Source organism: Cottoperca gobio, chromosome 9 (genome assembly GCF_900634415.1).
Source record: "Cottoperca gobio chromosome 9, fCotGob3.1, whole genome shotgun sequence".
In the NCBI taxonomy this organism is placed as follows: Eukaryota; Metazoa; Chordata; class Actinopteri; order Perciformes; family Bovichtidae; genus Cottoperca; species Cottoperca gobio.
In genome coordinates this window covers 14648463-14666414 of record NC_041363.1, presented here as the reverse complement: position 1 = coordinate 14666414, position 17952 = coordinate 14648463, and the positions used below count along the sequence as shown (strand labels likewise).

Sequence of the window (17952 nt, the reverse complement as noted above, 5' to 3'; positions counted from 1 at the left end):
AACACAATTCCCCTCTGCCATCAGTCAAATGTCTATTTTTGGCTCTGAGGCTCAGCTGATTGTGGGCCTTTAAGATTCTGGCCCTCCCTGCTCTTTTCTTGTAGTCAGTTGTTCAGGCTTATTAGGAAAAGAGGGAGTTGTCTAACAGCAGAGGAGAGTTTTGCTGAATGTTAAGTTCAGTACTGAGGGATGCAGCTCTGTAGGTTACAACATAAGTTGCCGAGGTGAGAACATTTTTTTGCTGGGTGTTTCCTTTCATCCCCGTATGGGACTGTTGCCACTGCTCTCCTCCCCGGCAGGGATACAACTATTGTAACTTCACATTACAGGCGGACGAGGTCCATCTTTGAGCTGTTAATTCTCCACATTACGACTACTTTTACTCTGTGGTCGGATACCACCAGAAGCAAACGTCATTAACTAACTTCAAGTTACTTGATCGGCGTCCTCTCGTTGGGTCCCGACGAGGAGGATGGAGACGAGTCCCATCCCGGTATTGACGGTCCAAACCGCCCCCTTCGATGACCAGCGGCCCGGTACCAACGGGCTGCGGAGGAAGACATCGGTGTTCGAGGGGAAGAAGAACTACCTGCAGAACTACATCCAGAGCTTGTTGTCCTCCATTGACCTGCGGGACCGACAGGGCTGCACTATGGTGGTGGGCAGCGACGGCCGCTACTTCAGCCGAGCTGCCACCGAGGTGATAGTGCAGATGGCAGCTGCCAATGGGGTAAGAAGGGAGGGGTATTGTCAAACATTTGTTCCAATATATCAACACAGGCTACTGGAAACACTTCTAATCATACATAAGACTAACATTTCTGTAATTTCTTAGTACATGTTATGGAAGTGTATCTTCACTAGGAGTTACAAGTAAACATTTATGAAAATAAAAGAAAGTAGCAGTTAACAGCAAGGTAAATAGTTTTACTTAAATAAGTAATCACATTTTGGATTCAGGATGTTCATTTGTGTATGCTGTTGCCAAGTTCATGTAGCAAGATGATTACATGTATAGGAAATAAAATTAAGCTCTCTTTATAAAAATAAAAATAAAGAATTGGCATTTTTTTTGGTAAGATATAGCTGTATATCCTCAGGCCTTTAAAATGATACAAATTCAAGTCTAAGAAGTTCCAATGAAGTGCTCACATCTCATAGACATGCACCTAAATGTTGTATTAAGGGGGGGGGAAAGCAAAAAAGGTTGGGAAGCATTGCTATAGCCTATGCTATTCTGTAAAAGTTATTGCGGTATTAACACATGCAAACCCATCCAAAATGTGTGTGAACTCTCAAGTGTCAGCTGCAGATAAATGAAAATAGGAAGACAGGGTTAGAGAGATGGAGAGGAGGAAAATCCCCACAGCTCATCTAAAACGCTTCCTCTGAGATCTTTGTGATTGGCTTGGACACGTTCCAAAGGAAAATCTGAAGGGAATATAATTTGTTTCTGAGATCAGTCGGTTTTTCTGCTGGCCCAGCCAAATGTCTCTTGATGTCGGCCTTATCAGCACTTCCATCCATCCTGCTTTATTTTCCTGCCGACGTATGTTCCCCTTCTCTTTCGCTGTTCCACCTCTCCAGGCCCAAACTTTATGCTTCGGGGATCCCCTGTCATATGGCATTGAACCAAAAGTTGGGATAGTGGCAACACTTGCAGATAACCCAAACAATGCATGGACTATCTTTCTTACACTAGTTACTGAATAACAGTGGGAAATAATAGATTGCTCTATAGATGGTCTAAGGTCATTACACACAATATGCTAAAATATTTTTAAAAGTAATTTTCTAAGGGTTGTCCCTCATTTTTCTTTATATACGCATGCAACATGCTGGATGTTGGGAGGATACACTGACGTAAGGAGAATAAATTCCTCTCCAGTGAGGACACTTTTATTTAGAATAGCTGATATGCAGGGGAATTATGGGATGCTGGTGGTATTACCACTTTAAAAGTAGCATACAAAGTATAAATAGAGAGTGCAGCTCTGTTATTTAGGCACCCTCTTGGGGCAGATCATTTGCTTTTCTAAAGCTGGCCCTCAATTACTCACCTGTAGAATTATGAGATGCTTTGGGCCAGTGTTGCTTTCAGTTCCAGTGGGACAGATGGGCTCTTGAACCTTTTCAGGTCAGCGTAGGAAAAAAAATAAATACATGTTTTGTTGTGTCACAGCCAGCTCAAAATGGATGGATGGATACTTTTCCACACAACAATTTTTAGCAGAGCCTGATCTCGTATTCAGGCAGCATTCAGGAAACAACCAAGGCAGCCTCAAAAGAGAGTAGACCCCTAAACAATTTTAGCTTATCAGCATTATTATAATAGGTGACATCCTGGATAGATGTGCAACTGATGTTGATGTTTAATATCTGTTCTGTGCAGATTGGTCGTCTGGTAATCGGCCACAACGGCCTCCTGTCCACCCCTGCGGTTTCCTGCATCATCAGGAAGATCAAGGCCATTGGCGGGATCATCCTCACAGCTAGTCACAACCCTGGAGGCCCCGGCGGAGACTTTGGAATCAAGTTCAATGTGGCAAATGGAGGTGAGGACTGAGAAAGAGTGCTTGTTTTCTGATTTTCCGAGTTGCTTCTTCCTATTGAAAATGTTTTAAGTCAAAGGTAAGGGTTTGAAAAGTCTTTAAAGTCAATGATGGTTTTTTTTACCGGACGGAAAAATAATGCCTATGTTTGGTAAGTTTACAAATATAAATGTATGTCTTTGTTTTTGTGGTAGGCCCGTCTTCGGACACAGTGATGGAGAGGATCTGTCAGGTGAGCCGGACGCTCGAGGAGTATGCGATCTGCCCCGATCTCCGCATTGACCTGTCCAGGTTGGGAAGACAAGAATTTGACCTGGAGAACAAGTTCAAACCTTTCAGAGGTACAATAATAACTCACTTCTTCTTCTTCTGCTTCTTCTGCTGCTTCTTCTTCTGCTGCTTCTTCTTCTTCTTCTTCTTCTTCTTCTTCTTCTTCTTCTTCTTCTTCTTCTTCTTCTTCTTCTTCTTCTTCTTCTTTCTTCTTCTTTCTTCTTCTTCTTCTTCTTCTTCTTCTTCTTTCTTCTTCTTTCTTCTTCTTTCTTCTTCTTTCTTCTTCCTTCTTCTTCTTCTTCTTCTTCTTCTTCTTCTTCTTCTTCTTCTTCTTCTTCTTCTTCTTCTTCTTCCTTCTTCTTCTTCTTCTTCTTCTTCTTCTTCTTCTTCTTCTTCTTCTTCTTCCTTCTTCTTCTTCTTCTTCTTCTTCTTTCTTCTTCTTTCTTCTTTCTTTAATGCACAAATGCATACAAACAAACACATTGCCTTTCGGTACTAATCCGCTCTTCTCTCTGTTTCTAGTGGAGATTGTAGACTCAGTTGAGGTGTATCTACAACTTCTGAAAAACATCTTTGACTTCACTGCCATAAAAAGTCTTCTCACAGGACCAGATCAGCTCAAGATACACATAGATGCCATGAGCGGAGGTGAGACAATTGTCATCTACTTTATATTGCCCATGAACTGTTGTAAATGTTATTGGAGATTAAACTGTTTCTGTCTTTTCTTCCTTCCTTCCTTCCTTCCTCTCCTCTCCTCTCCTCTCTTCTCCTCTCCTCTCATGTTGTGTTGCAGTGATGGGCCCCTATGTACGTAGGATCCTGTGTGATGAGTTGGGAGCACCTGCTAACTGTGCTGTCAACTGTGTCCCTCTGGAGGACTTTGGTGGCCGACCTCCAGAGCCCAACCTGATTTACGCCACCTCTCTGGTAGAGGCCATGAAAGGAGGTGACTTTGGCTTTGGAGCTGCATTTGATGCAGATGGGGTAAGACATCTGATGTCATGTCATTTTTAGTATTTATATGTCATATGTCAAATTCGCTTCTTCTCTTGGTATAACAACTGTTAAATAAGTGTGATAAGAGTAAGCCAATATACTGAAAGGTATAAAGCAATACCCCTTTGTGACATGAAATAATAAAGTGGATTTAGTTGGAAATCCAACTTATTCTGATTCATAATTGTGTTATGTGGAGGCTGGAAGAGGTTGATTACATTTGTTGGTTTGGTCTACAAACATTAGCATGGCAATGGTTTTATAGATGCATACCACGGCATATCCTGGTTTAGGTCGCTCAGCAATACATTCATTCAAAAACTATTTAAGACTGAATCAATGTAGCTACACTCCACCCACAGATACCAGAGAAAGTCTTATTTATTTTGTATTTATTTTTGTTTGATAACAGGAAGAAAAACAATGGTGACTGAATAATAGAGTATTCATGATGATCCAACAAACATCTCACTTTTTCCACAATTTCATCCAATAGTAATTTTTTAGTCACGCACACGTACACACACACACACACACACACACACACACACACACACACACACACACACACACACACACACACACACACACACACACACACACACACACACCCTTTGAGAATAATGTCATAGCTGCTCTGTTCCTCCCACAGGATCCGTATCTTCACAGTCATTAGCACCAGTGGTTGTTATCGCACTGTGTGAAGGTTTCTATTTTTGGGGGTCGCTGTTATATAATACTGTAACCAATATCTTGCTAACTTTAAAAAGTATTTGTAATTGTTGGCATAAAAGTACTTAGTATTTCACTTCACTGTTGCTTATATTGATCTTTACAGCGGAACAGCTGTTTTATGGCAACCCAATGGTTCTGCTGTGCGACTGTTAGCTGAATACATTTACAGCTGTAATTGAATTAATATATTATATACTGCAAGGGCACTGAGGAATAAGCTATTAGTATAATCAATTGTTTGATAGTTTTAGTGTCCTTATAGGATGAGTTGACAATAAGCATGTAGAAGATCACCAGCCTTATCCTTCGATATCACCTGTAATGCTATGTCACTCAAGTTTAGGCTGACTGCAGTTCTAAACTCATAACTAGACTCACATTGTATCATATTGTGCTGTTGTCAGGACCGGTACATGATCCTCGGAGAAAACGGCTTCTTTGTGAACCCGTCAGACTCAGTGGCCATCATGGCTGCCAACCTCTCCTCCATCCCTTACTTCAGACAGCTAGGAGTCAAGGGCTTCGCCAGGAGTATGGCCACCAGCACCGCCCTCGACAGGTACGACACACACTAACACGTACACACACACACTCAGTAGATCTAAGGGGTCCAAGGAAAATAATGGACTGAAGCACACTGATTGATTTGCAGCCTTTAATAGTGCACAAAGATGCGAAAGCCACACATAATTGATATAGTTTATATAGTTGTTTAGCCTCTTTCTGTTGTTGTTTTGTGTCTCTTCGTGCTCTTCTCTTTGTGGTTGATTATTGCTCTTCGAGGTCATTTGATGACTGTGGTTGTTTTGTGTCTGTTTCTAGGTGTTTTGCCCCTTTTTGTAGTTATTGTGTGTGTCTTTGCAGTTGCTTTGTGTCTCTTTATGTTTAAGTTGTTACTTTGTGGTCATTTTGAGTCTTTTCCTGGTTGGTACCCGTACTTGTCTCCTTAAACCCCTTACACTCAGTGTCTAAGTACTGAACTCCATGCAATATAATTACATCAGAAACAAAAGAACACAGATACTTCTTAAGTGCAAAAAGTACAAGTACTGCATCCATCAAGTGTAATAAATTAAAGGAAACCAGAGCACATTTTCTCATGTAGACACCTCATGTGCTGCTGCAGTTTAAGTTTAGATCTAAGGGGTTTTGCCTTCTCTTGTCACACCACCCCATTTCTCCACAAACTCCTGCAGCAGCCCAATCTCTGGAGAGGGACGACACTCTCAGATGAAGACTCACCCACTATGAATAAGACTGTGAGATCACATACACACAACCCCCACACACACATTTACTCACCGCCTATAAATATTATTCGTTATGTAAGACTAGAGGCGAGCATAGGGTGCTGAGTGAGAGGATGTGATCATTGCTAAGTCACCTCCATTAACATTGTTCCAGAAGGAGGGATCTCAGCACTGCACCCCAGTGAGGTTTCAACATAATGCTGCTCAATGGAAAATATCAACTATAGTTAGTTCAGTACGATTATTGTCTTCAACAAGTAGATTTAGTGTTCATGACCATAAAATATCATCAGTCCATAAAACTTAATCAAAATCTATTCTGTAATGAGTCACTGAATTTAAACATAAAGCTTTTTCTTTTTTTTTTGCCAACTCTAATGAGTGTTTTCAAGTTCTCAGCATATCTGTATACATGTATGTTTATTTCTATGGATGTGTGTTTGTGTCTCATGGTGAGTGTCTATTTAGAATTATATTCATATGCAAATATTTGGCATTATCATAGTAAGAATCTTTTTTGTGGGGGATGTATTGATACAAGTGGCTATGGTTAGGTAAATCAAATAGCTTGATTAAATCCACTATGTGTAGAAAAGTTTTGAATATTTCAAATTATTCTGATGGCGTATGCTTTTGTAGGACATTATCCCAGTGACAACTGTAGCAGTCTAAAGGCAATGTGTTGCTGTCAGCTCATTCATCACACTACCCTTGGCGAAGAGACTATGGTGGGCATTGCTGTCTGTCTTATGGTCTTTTTTAAGAACGCCAGTGGGGGATCCTGGAAAAACCGGGCTCATGGTTAAATAACAAAAATGTCACCATTGACTGATGGATCTGAAACATTAACATCCACACCCTTGCTTTTTGTTGCAGTATATGAGCATCACACCGTTTCTTGTATTGGTATCGCCAACACTGCCTGGAAACATACAGCATAACACTAAACAGAATAGTGTTATATGAACAGGAGTCATAGGTTGACACATGAGTGTGTGTGAGTGAGTGAGTGCGTGCGTGCATGCATTAGTATGTGTTAGCACTGGCAGACATTAGGGAAGTGACCTCACTGCTAATCCTGATCTCTCTGGGTTTCACAGTTAGAAGGGAAAAGTGATGCTTAGATATGTGAGTGTTACATCACTGAATTATTGGTTGTCTTTGTTAGTGGAGAAACTCCTATAAACTCACACACACACACACACACACACACACACACACACACACACACACACACACACACAACACACACGCACACATGACTCTAACACTGCTGTGTGATGTTGCACTGCTCCATGCCTAAAGCTGTGTCTTATGATGCTGAACTGTAATGATCACAATGAAAGAGCTGCTTTATCACACACACACACACACACACACACACACACACACACACACACACACACACACACACACACACACACACACACACACACACACACACACACACACACACACAGATATAATCTCCCAGATAACTTTCATTAGTTACTTTAAAAATATCTACGTTTTTTGTATTGATGATGGCATAAATTCAATTTCCTGGAAACTTGGTTGTGTGATCTCCTGAGAAGTAGAATTACTTTACAGTAAGATGTCTATTACAGATAATGCCTAAACGTCAGATAATATCATGCTCTAGGCTCTCTGAAGAGCTTGGTCAGAAATAAATTGCATTATGTAAGATTTTCATTTTTTCCTGTTAAAGCCAATTTCGCCGGATTACTCTTGGGTATGTTCTCTTATGAAAAGCACACCTATCTTTCCTATGAGAACTGATCATTACTGGCATTGTTGCAGGGCAGGGTCACTTTGTTCAGTTTCATAACCACCACTTAAGTTCCTAAGGTAACACTACTGTCTTTGGATACGAAATGTACATATCTACATGTCCTCGACAAACTCCAGGAAGTGTTGAAGTACTTAGTAGTGTGTTGTTGGACCCTGGAGTCATCCCAAGTGTAGGCCTTTTTAGGAGAGCGAGTGGCCTGTGTGTGTGTCTGCATGGTGGGTGTTTAGACTAAGCAACCCTCCCTGCTGTGTGTTTATGCATAGTCAAGCAAACTGTGTTATAAAAGCCTTGATAAATGTGACGGTTTATATACTATATGTAGTTGTGTCTGTTCAGAGCAGAAGAAGGTAAAACGACAGGAGAATATATTTGGGTTCAGATGCACAGGAATTACAGGTGTTAAATATTTTATGACTGAAAGGTCTGTCTTACTGCTCCATGGTCATAGGTTCCTGTGTCTCTCTCACATATTGTAAGCAAGGAATGATGCAGAGGGGAGGGAGGGGACAGAGGGACATTTTGGTAAAGGAAACATCTGCCTCTCCTTTAACCGTTCCAGGGATATGAGGATGTAGGGAGACGAGAGCGCTGACCCTCTGGTGCCTGTTGTCAGGATGAAGTCTGAGTTCTAATACTGAATCTCTAGTTACCACGTGAAATTTGAACGTTAAAGGGGACATATCATGAAAAACTCAGACAGCATGACTAACAAATGTGGTTTTTGAACATTAATACATATAAACAAGTTTTAGTAGATTTATTACATTTCTGTTCAGGGCAATCAAGATACTGTATTGTCTCACCGCTGCCAATGCTTAAGCCATTTTAAGACATGATGTGCTACTACCACAGGGTGTGCTTTTTGTGGATTGATTCTCATCCTATGTGTCCTGACCCCCACAGCCTCATCAGAAGAAGTCAATTAACCCTTCAGCAATGTGATTATTTGAATTCATTTTAAAACTGGGTAGAGATTTTTCCATGTAGGTTTGGTTTGCATTCGTACCATTACCATTTTCAACCATGTATCTATTACTTTTAGCTTACTTTCACTATCTATTTTGAATTTTCTAAGTTCTCATGCAGTCTGAATGACAACACGTGGTGTTAAGATGTTACAGCTGAGAGGTGTGCAGCCCACCTGTTGTAGCTGACTAGCTATGTGACGATAAATACATAGCTGCACAACATCAATTTGTTATCCTATCTGCATATTTATTTCCTACATCTGTTTTCTAAGTCACATATACCTCCTGGCAGAATTACTTCCTGAAGTACATCTGGTTGGAGTTCAGAGTACATTGGGATGCATTTTAGGCATTTGCTGTGTTTGAACTCAACACAGTGCCAGATCCCAACAAGACCATATCAGCCCAGTCTGGTAGGACTGTTCTTTTGTTCCCATGTAAAGTTGCCAAGGCTTAGTTCATTTATAGAGCTGAGAAATGCTTCAAAAACTAGGAAAATATGTGAAATGCTGTCATCAGTTTTCAATGTGGTATTATACACCAATATTTTGATAGGAAGTGAGATGCAGAAGGTAGCCAAATCACGCATTGACCCAACAAGCACACTTCTCTGCCTGATATATTATTATTATGATAAATATATATTTTGACACAGCTTTGGAAAAGCCAAAAAACTGTTTTGAAATGATGTCAGTAAGATATTTTGATACTGATTCCTCAAAACAATGTAGGTTACAGCTTTGACCATTTACAGAAATAATCTCAACTTTAATTCAAATGAATTTTTTTCTCAAGAATTTTCAGTGTTGGCCACTGTGGCAACATCTTCGGTGTATTACATTTCTGTGTTGTCCAGTGACGGTTCCTGGTTCGGGTCAAGAAGAACATTTCAAGTAAAGCTCCTTGCTGTGCTTTTTGAATGCCAGTCTAAAGCTTTTAAGTTCAGGCTGAGCTCTCTTCAAATGGAGAGGTGAGGGGAGAGGCCACTAGATACTATGTTTGGTAAAATATCAAGTCAAGGCCAAAAGCTATCAGTATTTCAGTCCGCAGATGTAGAGATTTCCATACCTCACATTACTCCTTCGTACTTCCTGATGCATGAGAGAGATATACAAAGATAGAGACAGAGAGAAAACAAAGGAGATATTGTTTGATTATTGTGTGCATGTGTGTGTTTATTGTCTGTAAGAGTGTGGATCAGTTTGTAAGTTTAAAATCCTGAGCTTTGAGCCCAGAGAGTGAGGGGGATGGAAGGTAGCCGAGCCTGGTTATGAAATCTGTCTGCCTTTCACCTTATCGGGGCAAAGCATCCAAATCATTCTCATGGCAGACCTTTCTATCTCTGTTCAATTTCATTTCATTTTACAAACAACATAGTTCTTGCAGAAAGTATTTGTTAGTAGCTTCATGTCTTGCTGCAGTGCTCTTACAAGATGTACGTGAGTATAAAGTCTGAACAAGAACTATTCTGGTGGCACGCTTCAGCTTCCATAGATACTCAATCCTTATATTCAGAACAAAAATAACGTGGTTGTAAGAAGTCAATACTGCAATTTAATTTCGGCCTTCGAGCTGCACTGAACATGATAAAGGAAGTTGAGCGCATGTGCACTCTGTACGCAAAGTCTGCCTGTTACTAGTATAAGAAAATGGACATTGATAGACCTTAAAGCTTTATAGTTGAAAGGTCACACCTACACACGCGGGGGATTACAGCCATAAATAGAATTCTTCCAAGTTTATTCCTCGTGTCTCCAGAAATACTCATCTGCCAGAATCTTTCTGTTTTGACAAAGCCTGTGGAGAGAGAGGCAGCATCCTGCCTGGCCTGAGATATCTCTTTAAATATGTTTGTGTTTCATTATGATTATATTTCCTTCCATTGCTTGACTCCAAGAACATTATTCTAGTGGATCTAAAAATGCTGATTGCTGCTTCCCTGTGTTTGTATCTGTGCAGTGTTGATGCTGTTGTCCAGGTAAAGCTCACCTGGGCAATCATCAAACTGGAGAAAACATGATTTGCACTATTCTCACACTGTTTTGTCCCTACATTTTTAGAGCAAAAACAGCGCTGGTAGGGTCAGTTTTAATGCTTATGTTGGCCGTGTACATGCCGTTTGAAACGTCAAAGGCTCGTCAGAAGGCCAGAGTTTCTGTTTTCTTTTAGGAATGCCAGGCTTTCCGTTCCAGCTCTCGCTTCCCCAGAGGGGAATAAAACGGGTTACTCTTTTTGGTAAATTATCCCATCCTCATGTAAACAACTGTGCTGGGCACTTTGGAGTTTATTTATGCGCATGATGATTGTGTGGACGTGTACGACCACTTAAAAACCCTGAAACTTACCCACATCCACAAATATTGCACTGTGAGTTCCAACAGCATCCCACAGTACAGTTCACGCTTTTGAGATTGACAGGACATATTTGTTCCTTAGGGGAGCAACAACTGTTTTGTTGCATTAAATATTTCTTCCAGCAATTCTTGGCCGAGTCCTGGGAATTGTGTTGACATTTTGCGGCAGTAACGGAGGAGACGTGGATGATGTGGTTGAGGAGTGATATGTGTGGAATGGGAAGACACTGGTTGGTCATCTTTTTTGCAAACTAAATATATCTGCAAGCAGACTTGGGGTGGTAACTTTCATAAAACAGTATTATAGAGATGACATTAGACCTTCTCCCTCTTCTTGCTATCACCTGTTTCACTAGCCTCTGAGACACAAAGGACATTCTCCTACATTAGTACACTGAACGGTAAAAGAATATAAGAGCCTCATGATCTTAATAATGACAAAGCAATGACTATTTTGTTAGCATTCAACAATTACATCTCCCATGAGCCGGGCCACAGTCAGACTTTCCTCTGGTAAAACCCCACCCCAATTTTGTCTTGCCACCAAAACATTCGCAACGCACAAAATTCTAAAAACAAACATGAACATGTCACACACCAGCTGACACACTGATGACTTTGACAAAGTATTTGATCAAAAAACTGTTTCAATGCTTTTTTCCCACACTGTCAGGAATGTGATTATTTTAGAGAAATAAAAAAGACTTCATTATTATCCTTTTTACATCTTAAAAGAGTTACTTTTAAACTGCTAAGTGGCTGAGAAGAGCTGTAAAAACAACACAAACCTTGTCTGCCTGCTGTTTGGATAGCATACAGTGGGTTTATCAGAGCTTTTTTTGCTGAGAACAGCTGCCTGTCGCTGGAAACTATGCTATGAGAGTGTTAAGAGTGAACCAAAACAGTTGCGGGTCGTAAAATCAAAACAATGAGATGAAAGTTGCTAAGGAAGATTGCAGATTTGGATGATAATTCTCTGTGGGTTCAACACTACAAGCGACTCCATTCACATACAAGTCTCCATTGTTGTTGTTTTGATCCTTTGTTGTTATAAAAAGGTTGATTATAGCACCTTTAAAGATACTTGTAAAAATACTGGCTTGACAGCTTTAGAAAATCCTCCGTGTATACTTTGTGCGTGTTACTGTAGAAGTGAAACTCTCCCACAGGTCATTTAAACATTCAGTTCCCAGAAATAAAAATTAGAACATGACTTTTGTGTCCTTTACGATAACTACGACCTTGTCTGTGACACTGCACTGTGCCAGTGGATGACTCGTATGCTATTACTGAATGTAAATGATTAAAATATAGTTAGTTTAGATTTATGACACAAAACCCCGTGAACAGCTTTTTAGATGATGCTAGTGGAGCAGAGGCTCAAAGGTGGGGTGGGGCTTTAGCTTCATGTTAAAGTACTAATTTCCAAGATCTGATTATTCCAATTTTGATTGTTATTTAATATTACATTCTTTTATTTTCATTTTTGTCCAAATGTGTCAACCCTTTTCTCAACATGTATTGCTTTATAATCATGTTAGAGTAATTCCATTGTAAATGGACTGCATTTATAAAGCACTTTTCCAATTTCCAACATGTCGGCCATTACACCCATTCACACACATTCATACAGAGTCAGAGACTACTGTACATACAAAGGGCCAACTGCTCATCAGTTCACACACACTCACACACCGTTGGCCATGCCATCGGGAGCAATTTGGGGTTCAGTACAAGGACACTTCGACATGTTGACTGCGGGGGCTCGAACCACTGACCTTCCGACCGGTTACTTATCTGTACATTTGCACTGACAAGTTTTATTAGACTTTCTATTTGCCCTTTTCCCCTCTTGTCTGTTTCTATGCGCTCCCTCTCCTCCCACATATTGTACTGTCTTCACCTTTATAAACATACACATATATCCACACAAGCAGTATATATATATATACATACACACACACACACACACACACACACACACACACACACACACACACACACACACACACACACACACACACACACACACACACTCCCTCTCTTCCTCTCCCTATGTGAATACATGGCTCAGGTTCAAAGCAAACATCAGCTAAAAGGTTAACTCACTTTGTTCTTGCTGCCTTTGCCTTATTAAGTTATTGGATGAGCTGCTGGCAGATTATGCTTGTCATATAACATTTGTTTTTCTTTATTTCAAAGGTCAGATGATGGTTTGTAAACTTATCTCTATATCAGAACTGAGAAAGGCTGGCGTTAGATATTAGAGAGAGATAAATACATGGTGTGTTTGTGAGCTTAAAGTACTAGCTTTGTTCATCTCTTTTTCTCTGTATGTTTGTAGGGTAGCCAAAGCCATGAAACTGGCGCTGTATGAGACTCCCACAGGCTGGAGGTACTTTGGGAACCTGATGGATTCTGGTCGTTGTTCCCTCTGCGGGGAGGAGAGCTTTGGGACAGGTACAGTCTCTTATGCTACAGCACTCTCACTCACAATCCAAACAACTCCACTCATGAAGACAGATTGTGTTTAACATCATCAATACAGAAATCAGATGAATACTTATACAAAGCAGGAGCAGCCTTTTTGCGTGTGAAGAGAAGGTCACTGATTTGAATCTCTGGACCGGCTTGGAAAATGTGAGTGGGTGGGTGACAGAGAAATCCCCTCCTCTCAGTAGCAACTGTTGTTGAGGTGCCTGCAAACAAGGCCAGGACTGCACTGGCCAGCTGCCGCTAACTGTGTGTATGCAGCAGGGACTTGCTTAAATACCAGTGTGTCCAGTAAAACTCATGTTGAAATTAAAGAGAACATTGCAGTAGGCCTGCCCCTCTTAGTCGATTAGTCGACTAATCATTGAAATGATTGTGGGGTTGTGTTTTGTATGCAGCGCTAATGTCTGTCTGAACACAGTTTAAAGAAGCCAAGAGTTAAAACAGATTTTCTTTATCAATTTATTTGGAGGTGAAACTGAAAACTGTCGGAATAATCCCTCATTGTACAGGAAAACGATATGCATGCATAACTACAGTCAAGCCGAGCCAAGTCAATTTTATTTATATAGCCTAAAATCACAAATTGTACAGCACAGAACACCTTCTGACCTCAGGCCAAAGTTGAAGCAGGAATCGGTCTTGTAAACTGTGATGGATGTGTATAACAACCTGTTGTAATAATTCTAACACTTTAATTGTTTTTCTTTGTCCTCAAAATAGGTTTGACTAACCTGGGGTTTTGTTTTATACCTGTATCATCATCCTTGCCCCATTTGACTTATTTCTTAACAATGTTGCTACTTACCCAGAGCTCAGAAATGTGCAGTTCACAATGTTGATATTACTGATATGAATTGTATTATTGTACATATTTGTTATAGTATTTTTTTTAGTGTATCTTTTTCTTCAATACTATATTTATGTTCTTGACATGTGCAGTACTTTGCCTGTATTTTTGTTTCCTCTTAATATGTGTATTGTGTGCACCAGACATCAAGGCAAATTCCTTGTAAGTTAAAACCTCTTGGCAATAAACCTGATTCTGATTCAGAGGGATGATGGCTAACATCATGAAAATAACATTCAAGTGTTTAGAAAATCATTTTCCTTTAAAGGTGAAATATTTTCTTACGATTTCCCTTTTCCCTTCTCTTCCACACACTCGCCAGCCTGTTCCAGGTCCAGAGTTGTAAGCAGTGCATCCTGACTGCCTGTAGCTCCAGTCAGAGTTGTATAATAGATGTGAGGGCTGTGACCCTGACTGCATGTGTAAATAATCCCCATTCTTCTGCTATAAAAGGAGACGAGGCTCCTTGAATCACTGCAACATGCAGACAGGCCTCCAGTGGCAATGTTTTCTGCATGCACAAATAATACACACACATTTGTTCTTGCCCTCCCTCTACGTCTGCCTTTTCCAACTTTCCTATTCCACTGCCCTTCTCTCATTTTTTCTCATTCTCGTTCTACAGCTATTTTAATTTCTGTTTTATCTGTCCCATTCGATTTTTCTTTGTTTGTTGTCCTCTCTTTGACTTTCATGCTGTAGTCATTTATTGGTGATGATATCTAACTTTTGAAACCAAAGGAATAAGGAAGAAAAAGCTCTACGTGAAGTAGTGGGTATGAATAGGATAGAAGAGAAGCTTGTAGGAAAGAGGAGAGAAGGAGTTGAGAGAGTTTAAATATGAAAAGTATTGACAAGCTGGAGAGAAATGGAAGGAGCAGACATGCAGGGAGAACGGAGGACTATGGGAGCTTACTCATTGTCTACCCATTTAAGGCCAAAAGCTCAGAGAGAGCCCAGAGTAGTAAATCATCAGAGCTGTACGCCACTCCTGCTCTTAACTAACTCTCATACACTTATTCAGACAAGCACAGCATCAACTATATTATGAATGAATAATGAAATATTATTGTTGTTATCGTTACTTTGATTATATTTTACTGGTTTGCAAATTGACAATGCCAGCTTCAGCATTTAAAAGTCATTGCACACAACATGCAGTTTAATGCCATCTGGAGAAAAACAGTTGTTAGCGTCATATAAATAAACTATGGAGCCTGGGGAGGAGTTGAAGGTTTTAAAATAATAATAATAATAATAATATTAATAATAATAATAATAATTATTATTATTATTATTATTATTATTATTATTATGATTATGATTATGATTATGATTATTATTATTATTATTATTATTATTATTATTATTATTATTATTTTCTCTCAAGAAATATTTTAAGTGAAAGAAAAAGGGTCAAAGCAGTACGGAGCCAAACAATGATGTGTATTAAATGTCTTCCTCACAATGAGTTACAAATACTAAACTCAATCTCCCTAAAAACATTGGGATATCTATAGCTTTCACAATAGGACTTCTTTTTTCCATCATTACACTCAAGTCTTGTTGTTTTTGTTTGTTCTTGTTACAGACACAGAAAAAAGCTGTAATTATGTCATATTCTACAGTGGAGGTGGAACGTGTCTGGTATAATAGTTAGATTTGTAAGTTCTACTCGGTCTCTCTCTGTGTCAGAGAGTGAGACAGAGGGAGACAGACAGTGAGACAGGGATTAAATAAAGACAACTGTCAGTTTCCTAACAGCTGTATACTGCTAGAGCCGGACACAGAGCTGGGAATTACACTTCTTGTTTTCAGTGTTTAGTGGAGAAGACAACGCAAAGGATGTTGTATGTAATAAAATAGACATAAATATACCTTCATGCTTGTATGTATATGTAACTTAAGATAATACCCAACCGCTAAATCCATTTTCTGCTCCAAGCTCTGCCGGGGAAGCATTACTAACATATCTTATTAAAATGTCAAAGTGCCCCCTTAACAGATACCTTTACTGTACAGCTGTTTTCGAGCACAGACTGATAGCTCCCCAGTGAAGGAGGCTGATCAAGGGTGTGAAGTGTGTCTGTGTGTGTGTGTGTGTGTGTGTGTCTCTGTTTGTGTCTCTGTGTGTGTGTGTCTCTGTTTGTGTCTGTGTGTGTGTGTGTGTGTGTGTGTGTGTGTGTGTGTGTGTGTGTGTGTGTGTGTGTGTGTGTGTGTGTGTGTGTGTGTGTTTCAGGGTGGGGAGCAGGATACATTATTTGTTTGGGGATGTTTGGTTCATCTCTAAGCCTAAGCACTCTCCCTGACCTTCTGTTACATACAGTGGAGTTGAATACTAAACTAAATTCAGCTGTCATTTTACTTGTTTGTTGGAAGTTGTGGATCAATACAACATTGTGCAAACTAAAATGTTAAGAATCCAAGCCTGGTATTGCAGGGCTCAGTAATTAGTCAAATAAATTAATTCCCACCAGGATCATGAAGAAACTTTAAAGCTCCAGTTTTCTCTTCTTTCTTTGACATTTTGGGAAATATGCTTATTCCTTATCTTGCAGAGAGTTAGATTCAATCATTCAGTCTCTATTTAATCTGGATTGATCATTAAGAGCAAGCTCTCATTTACAACAATGATGTGAATATACAACACATGATAAATACAAGAAACACTAATCAATTCATTTAAAAGCAACTACAGACTGGGGTGAAATGGTTGGTTATTAAGGATTTAATCCACATGATTAGATCAATACCATTCTCATATCGGTCCGTTAGGTATGGAGCTGGAGTTAGGCGACGGTTTGCTTAGCTTAGCATAAAGACTGGAAACGGGGGAAAACAGCTAGCCTGGCTCCGTCCAAAGATTTTGTTTTTAAATAGCAACTCTAAAGCTCACTAACTATTACATCATGTCTCTTCTTTTATCTTTCTCCTCCAGGTTCAGACCACATTCGTGAGAAAGATGGTTTGTGGTCGGTGTTGATGTGGTTGTCCATCATGGCCGCCAGGAAACAAGGTGTTGAGCAGATCGTCAAAGAACACTGGGCCAAGTTTGGACGTAACTACTTCTGCAGGTAATCGGCTAAATAATCTCTCTAAATATGTAATCAGTGAGTGGTTTATTTTTCCCATCATTTATCTCTTTATTGTTCTAACCATGTTTTAATCATTAAGACATATGGGAAAAGGGAATCTGAATCCCTTGTATCCCTACCAAGGCCAAATATGTCTCCCAGGCCTTCACCTTCATCCATTTCTCCTCCAGTCGTCCTCACTGGTCGTCACTTGTTCTTATTTTAACCTCTCCCTTGTGAGAGGCAGAGATAGTTCCTGCTGTCAATGATCCCACTGACAGTTGCTGCAGCTTTTCATGTTCCCACAGAGAGCTCTCTTAATGTGATGTAGATGTTCCCACAACATGTAGATGGAGAGGCCGTACAGGACAGGCCAAGGACCATCTCCCAAAGTCTTTAAAACACAAACAACTGTCATAGTTTTGAGAAAAATCAACCAATCACCCTGACAAATCTGGTCTCTTGCCTTATAGGGCAATTTTAAGCAAAACCAATTCTATAAAAAAAATGTATGTTTATCTCAAACTAATTATTTTCTTAAAAGCTTTTCCTCTTCCTGCTTTCTAACGTCAACCATGGCCGTATGTGTGGGTGTGTGGGTGTGTGTGTGTGTGT

At 39.9% G+C, this 17952-nt stretch overlaps 1 protein-coding gene across 1 annotated transcript in view; it reads left to right on the top strand.

The window, feature by feature from the left end:
• The first annotated feature begins 138 nt into the window (after positions 1-138).
• Positions 139-17952, top strand: part of pgm5 (phosphoglucomutase 5) — a 24443-nt gene continuing 6629 nt past the window's right edge. Inside the window, exons 1-8 of the mRNA XM_029438767.1 lie at positions 139-730; positions 2393-2555; positions 2747-2893; positions 3345-3470; positions 3619-3809; positions 4961-5115; positions 13265-13380; positions 17202-17337. Coding sequence (XP_029294627.1) covers positions 473-730; positions 2393-2555; positions 2747-2893; positions 3345-3470; positions 3619-3809; positions 4961-5115; positions 13265-13380; positions 17202-17337 — 1292 coding nt within the window. The 5' untranslated portion in view covers positions 139-472. The remainder of the gene's footprint in view (positions 731-2392; positions 2556-2746; positions 2894-3344; positions 3471-3618; positions 3810-4960; positions 5116-13264; positions 13381-17201; positions 17338-17952) is intronic.